The 18159-nt window shown below is 36.0% G+C and overlaps 2 protein-coding genes across 5 annotated transcripts; one reads left to right on the plus strand and one right to left on the minus strand.

Annotated features, from left to right (window-relative positions):
- The first annotated feature begins 243 nt into the window (after window positions 1-243).
- On the plus strand, window positions 244-5858 carry lrrc51 (leucine rich repeat containing 51). Of its 4 annotated transcripts, none has more exons than XM_059331361.1 (5): window positions 244-542; window positions 762-817; window positions 1723-1928; window positions 2022-2170; window positions 5620-5858. In XM_059331361.1, exons 2-5 carry the CDS (start codon window positions 796-798, stop codon window positions 5729-5731), a joined length of 489 nt encoding a protein of 162 aa, XP_059187344.1. In that variant the 5' UTR covers window positions 244-542; window positions 762-795; the 3' UTR covers window positions 5732-5858. The 4 variants fall into 4 exon arrangements, with proteins under 4 accessions (XP_059187344.1, XP_059187342.1, XP_059187345.1 ...); XM_059331359.1 differs by lacking the exon at window positions 762-817 and adding an exon at window positions 818-893; XM_059331362.1 differs by having other exon boundaries at window positions 244-451.
- A 791-nt stretch (window positions 5859-6649) lies between these two features.
- lamtor1 (late endosomal/lysosomal adaptor, MAPK and MTOR activator 1) lies at window positions 6650-17094 on the minus strand. The gene is made up of 5 exons (XM_059331938.1): window positions 16844-17094; window positions 13897-14039; window positions 13174-13251; window positions 11374-11497; window positions 6650-8613 (listed from the first exon to the last, which is right to left on the minus strand). The coding sequence occupies exons 1-5, from the start codon at window positions 16883-16885 to the stop codon at window positions 8521-8523; spliced, it is 480 nt and encodes a 159-aa protein (XP_059187921.1). The 5' UTR covers window positions 16886-17094; the 3' UTR covers window positions 6650-8520.
- Between the last annotated feature and the right edge of the window lie 1065 nt (window positions 17095-18159).

Below are 18159 nucleotides of genomic sequence, written 5' to 3' on the forward strand. Positions count from 1 at the left end.
TTTGAGGTAGGCGGGATAAATAAAGTTCAAAATACATCCGATATTCAACATCACAGTTTTGTTTTTGTATATTTTTTAGCATCACAGATTTATCATAACCACTTATTGGTCTACGTGATACATCCATGGTCAGCATCAGTCAGGTTGTGGCGGGTGAAACCAGTTTACAATTAGTGCTGACTCCGCCAGCGCGGATGAATTTCGGTGTACGCCGGAAAATAATTAAACGATGTTTCTAGCAAGGGACCTACTGTAGTAAATTAATAATTGTTTTATTGTGTGCATCACATGACGATTTTTACACACCAACTTTTTATATTTTACTGTAAATCTGTAGGCAAGTGAAATTTAATTATAAAAGGCCTATAGATAGTTAATATATAATCCCTAACTACAAATCCCATGATGTACCTGTTGGTTTCCTTAGAAACGCGTTGTTGTCTTTCGACAGGTAAATGTTTGTCGATTCGGGTTGAAACACGGATTTCTAAACAATCTGAGTAAAATAGCGTTTTGCTATTATAGTTTTACTAAGTCTGTTGGTAAGTATATGCTATTTGTTACAGTTAACTGAGGTAGGACAATAACTAAAATATATTTACCATAGAAGTGTATGGATTAAAGCAGCTGCACTGTGCACAACATACTGAGACATTAAGCTTACAGGATAAATAAAAAGTGTGTTTGCAAATTCATGATACATAATGCGAGCAAATTATATATTATATTATATTATATTATATTATATTATGTCTTTGAAGATCACTGGGTCAGCTGACTCACCAGTATTTCAGCATGGCGTCATGTCTTCCCACAGGTGAGTGACTCTACAGGTGTTAATATGTATGGAGCTCCAGTGGATTTGTCTTTTAAACACATCAGCAGTTTGGCAGGTAGTATATTGCTCTCAGGTTTTTCAGCCTATGACAATTTGCACAATTGTTTATTTCCTGTACTATCATCTGTATATTATTAACACCAGTGGTCTATGTAAAGTGGCTTTTTTTTTTTATAAAAGCGCTATGTAAATCCAGTGTTGGAAGAAGTATTCAGATCCGTTACTTAAGTAAAAGTACTAATACCACACTGCAAAATGACTCTACTACAAGTAAAAGTCCTGCATTCTAAACTTACTTAAGTAAAAGTAAAAGTACAAAAGTATCACCATCAAAATGTACTTAAAGTATCAAAAGTAAAGTACTTATTTTGCAGAATGGATCCACTCAGATTGTTATATTTATTCTAAATATATTATTGGAAGAATATTATTTATGATGCATTTATATAAGCAGTGTTATCATTTTCTCAAGGTAGGTCTCATTTTAATTGCATAATATACTGTTATTTTTATTTAAAAAATGTCTAATCACTCTAAATTAATCACATTATTTGGGTTAAATCTTGGTAACTAAAGTAACAAAAGCTGGCAGCTAAATGTAGTGGAGTAGAAGTATAAAGTTACATAAAATTAAAATACTCAAGTAAAGTACAAGTAACTCAGAATTGTACTTAAGTACAGTACTTAAGGAAATGTACTTAGTTACATTCCACCAACGCTCTGTTAGGAAATAACTGTACCTTTTATAGTTTCATGTTAGGCTGGATGGACACATTATAACTGCAATGCATGATCCCTTATAAACTAATTAATACATTTATGAAATGTAACACAAAAATCAAACAAAATAAAAAAGCCTGTGTCTCTTTTATTTGCACTCTCAGACACATGGACAGAGGAACCCAGCAGAGGTCTGCGGCCTGTGAAGAGAAATTCAGAGATGAAGTACATAAGCTGCTCCTTGCGTCTCAATAACAACAACATCACTCACCTCCATGATCTCCAGAAGACCGTTAACCACTTTCTGGTTGAACCATCACATCTTGCCTGGCTGGACCTTTCCTTCAATAAAATCTCACACATAGATCAAGTGAGCTTTGTCTCTCCGCTTGTTTGCATGTGGGCTCTGCTGTCTTATTTAACTCATCTGCAATATGTGTGCATGTCCGTGTTTGTGTTTCAGGTTTTATTTGAGCTGCATGAACTCCGTATGTTGTATCTACACGGCAACAGCATTTTTATTCTGTCAGAGGTGGACAGGCTGGGAGTGCTACCACATCTCCACACCATCACTCTGCATGGCAATCCAATCGAAACCAACAAGGCTTACAGGTAGAGACTTTCTTTCCAAACTAATCCAAACACAATCACACACACACACCTCCTGCTGAGCTGTAAAATGTTTGGATGTGAGATACTTCCGACACATTGTTGTATGGTTCTTGCAACCGTAAGCACCAAGCAGTTATCATATTATTAACTGATCATACTATATCATTATACTTGTAGTTATCATAATAAGAATAAGAATAAGAATGGACTGGATTTACACAGTGGTGGAAAGTAACTGAGTACATTTACTCAAGTACTATACTTAAGTAAAAATTTGAGGTACTTTTACTTTACTTGAGTATTTCCACATTTGTAACGTTATACATCTACTTCACTACATTTTAAGGGCTAATATTGTACTTCTTACTCCACTACATTTAGCTGCCAGCTTTAGTTACTTTTCAGGTCAAGAGTTAACATAAAAACATGATCAATTTAAAGTGATAACACTGGTTATAAATTAAACCACATAAAGTATATTAAATAGTTAAAATGAGCCCTACATTGACAGCAGTAAAATATTGCTTAAATAAATGCACCTACAATTATAATCTAATAATATATTTAGAACATATTAAGCAATCTATGTTGGGTCTTTCTGCATAATGAGTACTTTCACTTTTGACTTTTTGATACTTTAAGTACATTTTAATGCTGTGTATATCCTTCGCATATATATATATATATATATATATATATATATGTATGTATATGTATGTATGTATGTATATATATGTTTTATATATATGTATATATATGTTTTATTTATTGTTAATATTACAACATACAACAACGTTTTTTATTTAAAATGCAACAATATTTTTAACTAATGTGCAATATCTGTGCAATACAAAATACGACAAATAGGAAAACCCTATATGTGCAATATTAATAATAACATTTAGCAGCCATGTAAGTCATTTATGTATGTTTATAACGTCTTTATTTCTTTTTTTAATATGCAAATTTGCTTGAACATTCTTTGTAACTCCACAGTCTGTATCTGAAGCTGCTGGGACAACTGAATTTCCCCGTGGCATAAATAAAGTATTATCTTAATCCACAGCTGCTGGTAGTTGACAGACAAAGTCAGCACATCATATTGTCACACACGTTAGATGTAAAGAGTGAGGGTTCAGTCTTATGATACAACACTGCAATTTAATTGTGAGTTTGTGTGTGTCAATGTGGAACAGGAATGCTTGGCAAGCATGTAGGTGCATAACATTGTAACAGGTGCTTAAATGCAGATCAAGCTCATATTACAGTACTTATCCTAGTCTGCGTAGCAACACCGGTTACACACACACACACACACACACACACACACACACACACAGGCGCTGCTGCTTAAAGGTCTATTCTACAAACTAGGACTGCAAGCAGTACTGAACGGGCCCTCGCAGTACACGCATGTCCGGGCATGCTGCCGTCGGGGTGTGTGCGTTACAGGGGCCAGTCTATACCACCCCTATGAATTTCATTGCCTTAAGTGTTAAAGTGTGGCCACGGTACCAAATATGAAATTAGACTGCCACCACAGTGTCACCTAGGGGCCGATCAATAAAACCTTAAAGGGTTATCCTCAGGAGGGCATTGACAATAATTGTACCAAGTTTTGTATAATAATGCACAAACTATCCCTTTAATCCTCATACAGTGTCTGAAGGAGGACTCTTAACTGATATGTATAAGTTAGAAGAGGCAGGTAGCAATGGTGGAAAGTAACTATGTACATTTACTCAAGTACTGGAGTTAAAGGCTGCGCATGCGCAGAAGCGCAACCGGCCGAATTGCGGGGAAAAAAAATAAATAAATAATAATAATAAAATGTAATATTTAAAAATAAAAATTATAAATAAAAAAGTAAAGAAGTAAAAAGGACAGTGGTGGAAGAAGTGTTCAGATCCTTTACTTCAGTAAAAGTACTAATACCACACTGTGAAATGACACTACTTCGCTCATTTTAACTACCTAATAAACTTTTAAGTGGTTTAATTTATAAAATGGGTAATCATTTTAAATGTGTCATGTTTGTCATTTTAAATCTTGACCTGAAAAGTAATTAAAGCTGTCAGCTAAATGTAGAGGAGTAAAAAGTACAATATTTGCCTCAAAATGTAGTGGATCAGAAGTATAAAGTTACATAAAATGTACATAAAAGTACCTCAAAATTGTACTTTAAGTCCAGTACTTGAGTAAATGTACATAGTTACTTTCCACCATTGCTTCCTGCCTCTTCTAACTTATACATATCAGTTACGAGTCCTCCTTCAGACACTGTATGAGGATTAAAGGGATAGTTTGTGCATTATTATACAAAACTTGTTGTTTTGTTGTTATTTAATAACTTGAGTATTCTTTGGGTTATCAAATTTTTATTAATAAGTTTTTGTCATGAGGGTCCATAGATGCTGTGTGCAAAGTTTGGTGCAAAAGGAGGAGTTCGAAAAAGTAGGTTTGCGACATTTTGCGAATTTGCGGGGAAAAAACTCTAGGCGAAAATGGGCGTGGCCTATTTCACAAGATTCAGCAAAACTCAGTGAACATGTGGATATAAGGTTTTTGAATGTTCGATGAAGTATGTGGGAGTTTTTAGCCAAAACGCACTTTCCTTTATTATAGCGCCACCTAGTGGTGAAAATTGAGAATGACAATAGATTATAAAATTTTTCGCCTGGTGTGACTTATATTTAAAGTTTCATGAGTTTTGGGGTATGTTCAGGCAGTGAAAAATGCGATCATTTGGGACAAAGAATAAAAATAAAGAATCATTCGAAATACTAGGGACCTCGCAGGTCGTTGCCTGCTCGGGCTCTAATAACAGTTGAACTCATAATTCAATGCCACTTTTGTATGTTGCAACCAGTGGTGGAAAAAGTAATCAGATCCTTTACTTAAGTAAAAAATACTAATACCACACTGTGAAATTACTCCACTACAAGTAAAAGTCATGCATTCAAAACTTACTGAAGTAAACGTACAAAAGTATCAGCATCAAAATGTACTTTTTTGATTGTTTTATATATTCTAAATATATTATTGATGCATTTATATAAGTAGCGTTTAGATTTTCTCAAGGTAGGGCTCACTTTAACTACTTAATACTGCTGTGTGCTTAAATAAATATAAAAGTCTAATCACTTTAAATGTATTTTATGTTAAATCTCAACCTGAAAACTAACTAAAGCTGTCAGCTAAATGTAGTGGAGTAAAAAGTACAATATTTGCCTCAAAATGTGGTGGAGTAGAAGTATAAAGTTACATAAAATAGCAATACTCAAGTAAAGTACAAGTACCTCAAAAGTACAGTACTTGAGTAAATGTACTTAGTTACACTCCACCACTGGTTGTAACCCAATTTATAGTATGTGCATTAGCACTTTTCATATACAAAACATACCTACATGACTTAGTGTAGCTGCACTAATATGTTTTTGTGTATTTAGGAATCGTGTGATTTCTGCTCTGCCTCGGTTAAAGACGATGGACTTCAGCGCTGTGACGCGCCAGGAGCGTGTCATGGCGAAGATTTGGCACCACAGCAACAACCGCAGCTGAAGCAGTAAGGAGACACTGCAGTGACTGCTGGCTCTTCTCCATCATGGTGTGTTGAAATCATAGTTTCACCCAGATATTCTGCTCCACATCCACTGCTCAAATACCAATAAAATGTTGTGTGTCTGTATACATGTGGTGAGTTCAGCACAATTTTTAATGTATTTTGTGTCCAAATTCTTACCTCAACGTGTTTATCACTTGATATAAAGTGATAAGGAGTTAAATGTCTGTGAGCCAAAGACTAAAATTTATGTACTTTTTAAGGACTTTCAAGGTACCTAAACCAACAATTTCCAGACTCTCAAAGTATAAAACCAGAAATGCAATTGAAAACAATTGATTGTACAGGTGCATCTCAATAAATTAGAATATGATGGAAGTCCATTTCCAGTAGTTCAAGTCAAACAGCCCCAACCCAGTATTGAGTCAGATAGATGGAAAATACTTCTCAGAGGCCAACATCTCCATGTTAAAAATGCTTTAAAAATTGGTCTTTTGTAATATTCTTTTTGAGACACTGAATTTTAGGTCTTCATTAAATGTAAGCCATGATTATTATTATTAGAAGAAATTAAATAAATTAAGCATGAAATGTTTCATTCTGTTTAATGGATCTATATGTGTAATTTCCACTTTTTGAATTTAATTACTGACATAAACTTTCTTTAATATTCTAATTTATTAAGATTTATTGAGAATATGACAATTTTATGTAAAATTGAGTGCTTGTGCAGATGAAACCAACAGATTTCAAGCATTTTCCTAACCTTGAAATCCTAACGGTTGAAATTAAGCATTTTTCAAACTTACAAAACTTTGTACGAACTCTGTCATTGATGTTAATTACTGTTACTGAAGCAACCACTTCCCAGGTACGAGCATGTGGATGTTAAGATTTAATTAATAAAACATGAGTGCTTATGTTGAAAATCTTTAATGAGTTAATTCAAACAAAAACAAAAAAAAAACCTTAAAACTTTTTGGTACTAGCCTAAAGATATAACAAACATATTTCAGGTAGTATAACACATTTGAGTAACAAACGAAACAGAAAAAAAATGCCAAGAACCCATTGCAAAAAAGCTCAAATCAATTGCGTGGTTGAAATAATCACAGCCTTGCAGATCATCCCTTTAGAGACTCCAGAGCGGCTCACCGTGCTCCCTGCACACGCATATAGTCATGTGCTCTCCTCCAAAGAGCAAAAAAACATTTAAAAACACAAATAAATAATCACAAAAAGGTCTCAGATCATTTTATCTGTTGTGGTACATAGATTGTTAGCGCTCGCCCACACTGCTACAATGGTTAGTTTCTGATTAATATGAACAACCCAGTCATATTACAATCTGCAGCAAAAAGCTTCGTTAACAAAAAGCTAACAAATACAGGCTTAAAAGTGTTCTTGTGTTTCATAAAAACATTTTTATCACCACAAGATCTTAGCCAATCCCGACCAATGAACTCTCTACAAAAAGAGGAACTTCATACAATCCATCATGTTTTTATATTCAATCAGAAAATTCTGTACAAAGGCGGCATGAATACATGATATCTATCCCTGCACCCTCCACACACCCACCCCCTCCATCTCTGTATGCCTCCACTGCTATTAAGTATGTAAAGATCTGGGATTTAATTTAAAGAGTCTGCCAGTTTTTTTAGTGCTAGAAAACTGCAGAGGGCACATTACTGTCTGTAAACTCAAGAACTTGTGCCCCGAGAAAGCTCCACCTTCCCCCTGTGGCCTCAGTAGGCCCACCCAGCACCACCCTGCTTGTGTTTGCTTCCTCACCCACCAAAGGGCACCAGCCATGGACAGGTCACGCATGATTTAGCCTTAAATGGAATATGAGATTAACAACTGGAGAACAAATAACCAACCCAAGACGTTTCACCATCAGTTTTTTAAACATGACAATGAAATGTCAATGAAAATGACTAAAGACAGGTTGGTTCACTGGTTCATGTTTAGGTCGTAGTGAGACATGGTTCTGGCTGCAGCGTGACACCGGATTACTGAGGGATGTTGCATCCTTCTAAATTTTTTATGACATCTTAAAACACATTCTGATTTTTATGGCTCTATTTTCTACTTTGTTTTCCCCTGGTCAAGAGAACAGGATTAAAGATACATGAAGTGCAAACTTTATGCCCTGCTGCAAGTTTTATCCCGATAAATGGCTAAATACTCAACCACTGCTGTGATAATTTACAGTCTTCCACGCCACAGAAATTCCTTATTGCTCCTGTTCCAGTTGAGATTGTATATATGAGTATATACACCAAGAGCCATTGCATTGTGCCAAAGATCTTTCAGCTCTGTCCCAGGCGACTACACTGCATATACTTCCATATCTTAAGATAAGTCTGCCAATGCTTGCCTGAGTACACAGGCTACAGAAATGAACTAAATAAAGACAATGAAAACCGTTAAAAGAAAGAATGAATGGTGATTTCCCCACAGCTGGTTCAGACTGTGATCCACTCATTACGTACAGAGGGGGGCCTTATTGTTGTAAATATGAGAACACACCCGAATAGCCCACCTTCACCTTTCATTGCCCATGCTGACAATTTGTCACAGACCCATAATTAAGTACACTAAAGGACAGCCATAGGGTGCCATCCTGCATTGTCTCTGTCTTTATAGCAGTTAGAGGCATAGCTACTGTAAGAAGCAAAAGGACCAAGATGCTTTAATAGAGGGTGGGCTGGAGGGCGAGGATGCAGAAGTGACACAGAGAGAGCGGGAGGGGAGGAACAATATGCGGGCCAGGGTTGCAGAATCAGGGAATGGCAAACTGGACCACCAGTTCTTCTTTAGCATCCACTTTGATTTGAGAGATTGCACTGTAAGCGTAAGCTGCTATCTTAGACACCTGCAAAGAAAGAGAAAGACAGTTAGAGTTTATGTGCAAAATAAATAAAATTCACAATAGGCCTGTCACAATAGTCAATATATTGACTTATCGTTAGACGCAATAGTTTTTGTGGATTCAATAATTGTTGTTTACATAAGCCATCAACATTTTTGCCAGTCGCGCTGCTTCTGTCCCTCTCCTGTCGCTCAACCTGCTCTCTGTGGTAGGCGCAGCTCACACACACGGACGCTTGCCAGCTGAAGCATAGTGAGTGTTACTGGGGATTTCCACCGGGCGGAACGGCTGTTCCCGGTTGTGCTCCATTCTCTGCCCAGCGTCATTCCCCATCGGGCACGTAACAGCAGCATAGCGAGCCAGCCGATAATGCGATAATCCTTAACGTACGGGAGACCGCGAGATCCCGTGACAAACTGTATATACAGTAGTGTTCAATATAATAGCAGGCCAATGTGACTAACCAGATTAATCCAGGTTTTTAGTATATTATTTACTGCTCCATGGCAAACAAGGTACCAGTAGGTGCAGTAGATTCTCAGAAAACCAACAAGACCCAGCATTCGTGATATGCACGCTCTTAAGGCTGTGCAATTGGGCAATTAGTTGAAAGGGGTGTGTTCAAAAATATAGCAGTGTCTGCACTGACTTTACAAACACAAAACTATTCTGTACAAACTTTTGTTTCTAGGATTTAGCAATCCTGTGAATCACTAAACTAATATTTAGTTGTATGACCACAGTTTTTTAGAACTGCTTCACATCTGTGTGGCATGGAGTCAACCAACTTGTGGCACCTTTCAGCTGTTATTCCACTCCAAGATTATCTAACAACATTTCACAATTAACTTACATTTCTTGGTTTTGCTTCAGAAACAGCATTTTTGATGTCACCCCACAAGTTCTCAATTGGATTAAGGTCCGGGGATTGGGCTGGCCACTCCATAACATCAATGTTGTTGGTTTGGAACCAAGATTCTGCTGGTTTACTAGTGTGTTTGGGGTCATTGTCTTGTTGAAACACCCATTTCAAGGGCATGTCCTCTTCAGCATAAGGCAACATGCCCATATCATGATGCTTACACCACCATGCTTCACTGTGTACTGTGGGTTGAACACACCCCTTTCAACTAATTGTCCAATTGCACAGCCTTAAGAGCGTGCATATCAGGAATGCTGGGTCTTGTTGGTTTTCTGAGAATCTACTGCACCTACTGGTACCTTGTTTGTCATGTAGCAATAAAAAATATACTAAAAACCTGGATTAATCTGGTTAGTTATACGACGTGGAAGGTCTGTTGATCTGGCCGTCTATCCTTATAAAAATAATGTGTTATGTCATAAATGATTGTATGCTGTTCCACTTCAACAGTCAGTCTCGTTGTCCATGTCTCCGACCCTCTGAGACCCTTTGATCGACTGACTGCTGATCTGTTAACTTGTATCTTTTTAACGTAATGTTGATGTGAAGTAGTTTTAGGCCGCATGAACTGCATATTGTGTTTTATTTTGAAAGGGGACGGAAGTGTATTACGTTGATTTCCCGTCTGGTGCAATCTGCTCTGTTGAGCTTGACGCTAAAATAGAAGTGCTATCGATTGATCGCGCTGCAGAGCGGAAAGACGCAGCTGGGACCCTGCTGAGACGTTACGCTGTGCGCCCAGTGGAAATGGTCTCATTGATTAGAGTGGCAGCGATCAGCGGCGCAGCCGTTCCGTGGCCAGTGGAAATCAGGCTTTACTCGAAGTCAAGTTTCCCGACAGCTGCACAACTACAGAAAGTTTGGTGTAATAAATGGAATTGGTGCCAAAGCCGGCGTTGAAACATTTTGGATTTCACTGTTCAGCTCAGCAGCTGCGCAACAACTGCGGCTGCCGTTACTAACTGCACTGCGGCTGCCGCTTATTGTAAACAACCAGCATGCTAACTGTACACAAAGTGTCCACCGCTGATCGTAAATTAAACAGCGTCGCCAACTGTGCAGAGTGTCCGGTGCTTGTTGTAAACAAACGGAGGTCGCAAAGTGAACACATGCTGCTGCAGCACAAACACACTGCACTGCTACAGAGCTAACTGTTAGCCTGTTAGCACTGACTATCCTGCCTCTTAAAGGAGCCACGACTCTCTTACAGTGGACGCATTATAACGCAGATTTTTTGTGCTATTTCAGTAATACTGCAAATGTTTTACAGGATGTAGGAATTGCCAAACAGCTGTTTATACATTATTTATAATATATAATATATTTTTCTCAGTGCAATTTCTGTTAACAGGGCCCGAGAGTCTATTTAATTTGTTTTGATAGTAGTTTGTTTATTTATGTTTTATTTATCTAGGATGTTTTAATATTTATTTTCCACATTTCAATTCCAATGTTTAATATTCTTCAGATTTAAAAATGAATTGCTGTGGAAAAGGATGTACTCCACAATACCATCGTTCATAGTGATAGTTTCTGGGAAAATATATCGTCCTAAAAAAATTTTTTTATCGTGACAGGCCTAATTCACAATATACACAAGAATAGTTTGCTGTGTATGAGCAACATAATTTGACATTGACAACGGAAACACGTTGGATATCTTTAAGATCTATTTTCAGCCACACATTTAGTCACACCCCCACACACTGAAATGCCACACAGCTTGTGTCTCTCTCTGATGTTAAATGTGGCCAACAAGGAAACAAGACATGACAAGAAGGAATGTTGGTGCTGGAAAACACATGCCAACGTATCTTGGCTGTGTGCCAGTGTATGATTACCTGCTGAACATCTGAGTATGGCACCAGATCACTTGCAAGCACTTGGTGGGGCTGGCTGGTGAGGGAAGGGAGAGCGAGGGCTTTCTTCTGGGGCAGACTGTTGCTTAACACAGCCAGCTTTGTACTGAAACAAAACACAAGCTTACTGAGGCTGCTGCCCTGTCATTACCTGAGCTGCAGTTTAAGTTTAAAACACAGTTTGTCACCTTGACTGAAACTGATCGCTGTATCCTAAGGACCTGTACTTCTGCACCTGTATTTAAGACTAAACAAAGCTGCTGAGTCGAAATCTAGCCAGGATGTGTCATGGCGTTGAAATGATTTTTATTGTTTCACTTCCCCATCAGGTCGTTGGGTTGGTAGGAATTTCTAAACAGTGTTTGCAGTTTTACTCTTACCACATTCATCTTAGCCAACACAAACCACCAATACAACACCAACCACTTCATGCATTTAGATAAACAGCTGCCTCACATTTTAAACAATATTTAAAGGGACAGTCCAAATATTTTTAAAGTGGGATTGTATGAAGCATCTATCCATAGTCAATATCAGTTTAAGTGTACACTATATTTAGAATATTTTTTAACCTTGATGTCAGACAGCCTTTTCCGACAAGGAACTGAAGCCGTTATATTCATCTATGCTCTGAATTCATCTACAAATCAAGTAAATCAGTAACTCTGGTTTCTGCAAGATAAAATTACTGTTTTTGTCAAAGGAGTCTGGTGGCTTTGACAAGAGCATAGGTAAGGGCTTCAGTTCTCCATGCATAAACAGAGCTGTCTAACAGCAATGTAAAACAGTGAAAATATTCTTGATATAGTGTACAGCTAAACTGGTATTGATTTTTTTTAATGCGTAGGCCATTTTTAGGTGCCTAAAATACATTAACATTGATAAGTTTCCATGTCGGTACTGCTTCTCCAAACTGGGGGTTCAAAAAATTCAAACAATCCCTTTAAGTGATCGGAACATCTACAGTCATAGAAAAAATATTAGACCACTGTTTTCTTCTATTTCTTGCTCATTATGATATCTACACATTTTCCATGGTTTTCTTAATAATATCCAAAATCATTTTCAAGAAAACCATGGAAAATGTCTAGATATCAGCTCTTAAAATAAACTCTTATCAGCTATTTTTGTTGTTATCATTATATTTGTCCAAACAAATGTACCTTTAGTTGTACCATGCATTAAAATGAACAAGAGGCTCTCCTAGTTCAGAGATTTTTGTAGTTGACGTTGGACGTTTCGGTTTTTGTTGATAAGGTATTTTTAAATGCATTTCTCATGCTGAATTACTTTTTTCTAAAAAAAAAAAAAATAACAACTCAAGAGCAAATCTCTGGTAAACACAAGGTTCAATGTGGTTGAATTTAAAGTGGTTTGTTGAGAAACACAGATTTACAGATTTGCACAAACAAATGTACCTCTAGTTGTACCAGGCATTAAAATGAACAAGAATTTTAAGAAAACAAGGGTGGCATAATATTTTTTTCCATGACTTTACTTCCCATAAGCTATAAATGACCTTAACACAACACTGAAAAGCTCAGTACAATGTTCACACAGTACATACACCAAGAAGCTTGATATCTATTATCTTATATATTATGAATGTTATCATTAAATGTCTCTGATAACTCAAATAATGATGTTATCTCTATAGTTTATAGGATACCTACAAGTATGATTCAGCTAATTAATAATTAATGATTAATGATTTCAGACACTGAAAACAAAACAGAAAACTGCAAAACAGCTGTCCACAACAAACATTACACATCCACATACCTGTATTGCCGAGCTTTGTCCATGTATTCATGCTGCTCCATCATGACAGAGTCAGCTGCTGAGACATCGATGATGTTTCTGACAGAAAGGAAATAATGGCAAATGTATTAATCACTGCTTCATTATGAGGAAACACGTCCTGGCTCGTTTATGGTTACATATAGGCCTGTCATGACAACACATTTTTTTAGACCACATATTTTCCCAGAAACTATCACGTTAAATGATAGTATTGTTGTATCAATGTCATTTTAGTTTTATATAACGATATTAGAGCATAATAAGTTCATCCTTTTCACAACAATTAATTTTTAAATCTCGAGAATATTAAACATTGGAATTGAAATGTGGAAAACAAATATTACATTTTTCCTAGTTAAATAAAACATAAATAAACAAACTACAACCAAAACAAATAAAATACACTTTCAGGCTCTGTTAACAAAACATTGTGATGTGATGAACATTATGTATTATATTATTTTATTATTAAATAACATATAAACAGCTGGAATGGCTGCTTGGGAAAAAAATACTTTTTTTTGGCAATTTGTTCTGCCTGTCAAACATTTGCAGCTTTAATTTTAACACAACACCAAAAAAGCACAAAACTGCAATATTTTGAGTCCAGAAAAAAGCGATTGTGTCCATTTTTATATATTGAACGATAAGTCGATATTGTGATTATCGTGACAGGCCTAGTTACATGATGGAGTGTCTTACTGTGCTGTCTTGGTGAGGATGGACGTAAGGAGGGCCTGTTCATCCGTTCTCGCTGAGGGGACACTGGTGATCCAGTCGGTCCCATTTGGGGGTTTGTTGGCAATGTTCGGGTGGGGAATCAGCGGCTTACGTTCTTCAGGGTCCTGGAAGGGGTCAATCAGAATGGCAACAAGTTATTAAGAAGTTTTCACCTCATGACATTTCACCAAAATGTTACAGTTGCGGAGCAAATCAAAAGATCATTGATTCAGAATTAACTAACATTACGCCTCTAATTTCTCTCTACAGATCGTGGTCTGAGGTCAGTTTTGCCATTCGAACACTCACAGTAAATGCATTAGGAGTAGGGCTGGGCGATATGGACCAAAAGTCATACCCCGATATATTTAGGCTGAGTATTGATATACGACATATATCCCAATATTTTTATCACAAAGTGAGAGCAAATTTTCAGTCAAAGTCAAATATGACATGCCACGTAGTTTTACTGAAACCGTTTATCTAAGTGAACATAAATAATGTATAACAACAGGAGTACATTTAAAAAAAAAAAAAAAAATCAAAGCTCCATAAAGAGCACATTGAAATAAACAAATATCTTAAATAGAAATAGCCTATGAAATAAAATAAGCCAATCTTTTTCTGAAATGAATATATTGATATTAGAAAAGAATAATGAACATTACAAAAGACGTAAATATGACAAACCCTAGTAGGGGCAGCATTTATATATAAAGAACTATATTGATATATGCGATATGGTCTAATTCCATATCACATTCAAAAATATATAGATATATTTTTTATAGCGACATATCACCCAGCCCTAATTAGGAATAAGCATAAATACAAATAAGTTCACACTGATTTAGACAAAAGGGACTCATTTGCTTGTATTTGTCAAATGTTTAGCTTACAAAGAAGACACTAGTTACTTTTGAACTACTTGGATATAACAGCCAAATAGTTTAGAGTAGATATGCATTTCTACTTTACTATTTTTGCTACTATTAAGCAGTGGTGAAAGAAGTATTCACATCTTTTAAGGCCTACTTCTACCACACTGAAAAAACTCCACTACATGTGAAAGTCCTGCATTCAAAACCATATTTAAGTATGAACTCTTATCAGCAAAATGTACCAAAAGTATGAAAACTGAAAAGTATTTATTGTACACCAAAATGGTCCCTAGTAGATGTTTTAAGTTGTGCCAATTTTACCTACTTTATACACTGTTGGGTAACTTAATCTACAGCAATGCATCATGTTCTATACAATGATTATGTTTGAAGCATCTTTGTCCTGTGAGAAGCACACACCTCTAAAGAGTCAGCTTTTTTAAAATTAGCTCAGAAAAACTGCCTTGTTTCCAGCTGTATGACAATGCATTTTCCACTCGACCCAAGGGGGGTTTAAAATAGTTTATTTATCTTAAGAAATAGGAGACGTTTCTCAAGGAACAGCTTTATGCTGTTGCAACGGGGTTTTTTTATTGACTCACTTGACCCTTAACCTTCAAGTCATTGTTTTTTTTTCCAGTTTCATTCTTACCACATTGTACACTAAAATGGTCCGTGTCAGTGTATTACAATTATATGATGTTTCTGTTTTGTTTTTGTTTTCTACTGCTGCATTATTGTGTATGTTGCATTTTCCTTGCATCATTTATTTAGCTGAAGAAAAAGGAAACCCTTCTCAAGGAACACTTCCTTCTTCAAAATCAAATGACCAACTGTAGTGGAGTAAAAAAAAAAAAACAACTAGTAAAGTGCATTTACCCCAAATTTGTACTTAGGTACAGTTCTTGAGGAAATGTGGTTAATTACATTTCACATCTGCTAGATAAGATTTCCTGCATATGAGCAGTGGTGGAAGAAGTATCCAGATGTCTTACTTAAGTAAAAGTACTAATACCACACTGTGAAATTACTCCACTACAGTAAAAGTCCTGCATTCAAAACTTACTGAAGGAAAAGTCCTCATTATGCAGAATGGGCCCACTTAGATTGTTTTATATATTCCAAATATATTATTGTATTATTAGTATTATTGATGTGTTTATGTAAGCAACATTTAATTTGATCAAGACAGGGCTCATTTTAACTACTTAATGTACTGTTATGAGGTTTAATTTTTTTTTTTTAAAAAACAAGTCGAATCACTTTAAATGTATTTTTTAGGTTAAATCTTGGCCTGAAAAGTAACTAAAGCTGACAGCTAAATGTAGCGGAGTAAAAAGTACAATTCTTGCTTCAAAATGTAGTTAAGTAGAAGTATAAAGTTACATAAAATGGAAATTCTCAAGTAAAGTACAAGTGCCTCAAAATTGTACTTAAGTAACAGTACTTGAGTAAATGTACTTAGTTACTTTCCACCACTGCATATGAGGGAAGATATTCTGAAAAAAGGCACAGCTGTCTTGTTTCCGTAAATTAAAAATAGCAGGGGTCATATGACATGAAATGCATCATAACCATGGTGCCCAGAACATCACTTGTTTTGTTGTTGGCGAGCCTGTTTATGTTTCAATTGAATCTTACAAGTAATTCAGATATTTACAGTTTGGTTTCGTGGGAAAAACCGTGAAAGCTCAGTCGTAATATAATCCTTCTGTAAATAAGTAAGAAGGCTTTCTTCTGAACATGTTTCTTTCCCTTCAATCTGTTCAGCTGTTCTCATCTATGATGGTTTTAGATCTTTGAGCTAACTTCACAGCCTGCCTGCCTGTCTTGGGTCAGGCCTTTCCTGAAGGCTTTAACTAGCAAGCTAAAGCTGCTATTCAGGTGTCATATCAATTTAACTCCACAAAAAAAAAGTCGTCACACATGACTCAAACGCACTTATTGCATAACACACAGTCGAGGAACAAGATAACATCACGTACTTTGTTTCTAGATAAAAGCATGTTATTTATCGGGAGAGTTTTAGCCGGCTAGCAGCTAGCTACCTGCTCTGTGGGCTCATTCTCGCTGCTGTAACAGCAACCCATGTCAGCGTCCGTCAACCCCGGCGTCCCTCCTGTTCTCCGTCAGAAACCAGCCGTGTTGTTTCTCTTTTTTTCCGGCACACATAAAACTTTTCTCCGACTTGGTTTTTTACTTTAGCTTCATCTAAAGGAAGGAAGCTACTGTCAACAGCAGCAGCTTCTCGGACGGGCTATCATCACATGACAGCAGCTCTGGTGCAACAACACAACGACCCCTTCCGGTACACGAGAGGCTGCTGCGGTCCCTGGCACGTGACGGGGGCATCATCAAACGTGAGTTATGAAAAAAATAAAATAAAATAATATATATATATATATATATATATATATATATATATATATATATATATATATATATATATATATATATATATATATATATTTATTTTATTTTATTTTCTATACACTGTAAAACATGTCTGTAGATTTTACGGTGAAAAACTGCTAAACCATGACAGTAAAAGACCGTAAAATGATAAATGGGTTAATTCAGTTTCAGTAACAATCAGCCAAAACAGTATTTTTTTTACATTTAAAAAAAAAAAAATACATTACTCCACTGTAAAATACTCTGGCACCGTGTGTGTAACAAAAATATAATGTAATATATTTACAAGCCAACACTGTAATTTTTGCATTTATTTTTTCTAAAAATACGTTTCTCACTGTTAAATGTACTAAACATCATATCTCTAACACAAATATACTGTAATATTTAATGGTAAAATCTTTAATTTATGCAGCATTTATAAAGTATTTTCGTCTCAATTATATGGCAGAACAGCGTTTCTTTTGATGGAAAAACTTTTTATTTTTTACGATAAAATATGGAATAAAATTGCAATCTTAAACGTGACATCAACAGTGCTTATATAATTTTACTGTAATATTACAAAAAGTTGCACAGTAAATAAATAAAATAAATCAATAAATAAAAATAATAAAAATCCCAAGGTTGCATGTAAAAGGTTTTGGTCATTTGACAGAGTGGCTCTTTAAAAGCAGATTTATAGTTTATGTTGCCAATATATCCCTACATAATTTGTATTATTTACTTAATAGAAGATCAATGTCAGCATGTCTTGTCCTTGAAAAGTTAACAAATACATTGAAAAACAAATCTGACAAATTCAAAGAGATTTGGAATCCCTTTCTTACATTCTTGGAGAACTGTGAAATTGAGGAAACTTTGGAAACCTGAAGGTGATGTGTCCCTAATGGTTGATATCTTAACCATGTGATGCTAAGCTGTGTATGAATATGTAATGTCGTTACCC

Source organism: Centropristis striata, chromosome 4 (genome assembly GCF_030273125.1).
Source record: "Centropristis striata isolate RG_2023a ecotype Rhode Island chromosome 4, C.striata_1.0, whole genome shotgun sequence".
NCBI classification, from domain to species: Eukaryota; Metazoa; Chordata; class Actinopteri; order Perciformes; family Serranidae; genus Centropristis; species Centropristis striata.

Coding starts and splice junctions, on each gene's coding strand:
- lrrc51 (XM_059331359.1), top strand. CDS start 842: ATGTATGGAGCTCCAGTGGATTTGTCTTTTAAACACATCAGCAGTTTG. Junction 894..1,722: donor ACACATCAGCAGTTTGGCAG/GTAGTATATTGC, acceptor TTGCACTCTCAG/ACACATGGACAGAGGAACCC. Junction 1,929..2,021: donor AAATCTCACACATAGATCAA/GTGAGCTTTGTC, acceptor TTTGTGTTTCAG/GTTTTATTTGAGCTGCATGA.
- lamtor1 (XM_059331938.1), bottom strand. CDS start 16,885: ATGGGTTGCTGTTACAGCAGCGAGAATGAGCCCACAGAGCAG. Junction 11,498..13,173: donor GACAAAGCTCGGCAATACAG/GTATGTGGATGT, acceptor GTTTTGTTTCAG/TACAAAGCTGGCTGTGTTAA. Junction 8,614..11,373: donor CATACTCAGATGTTCAGCAG/GTAATCATACAC, acceptor CTTTCTTTGCAG/GTGTCTAAGATAGCAGCTTA.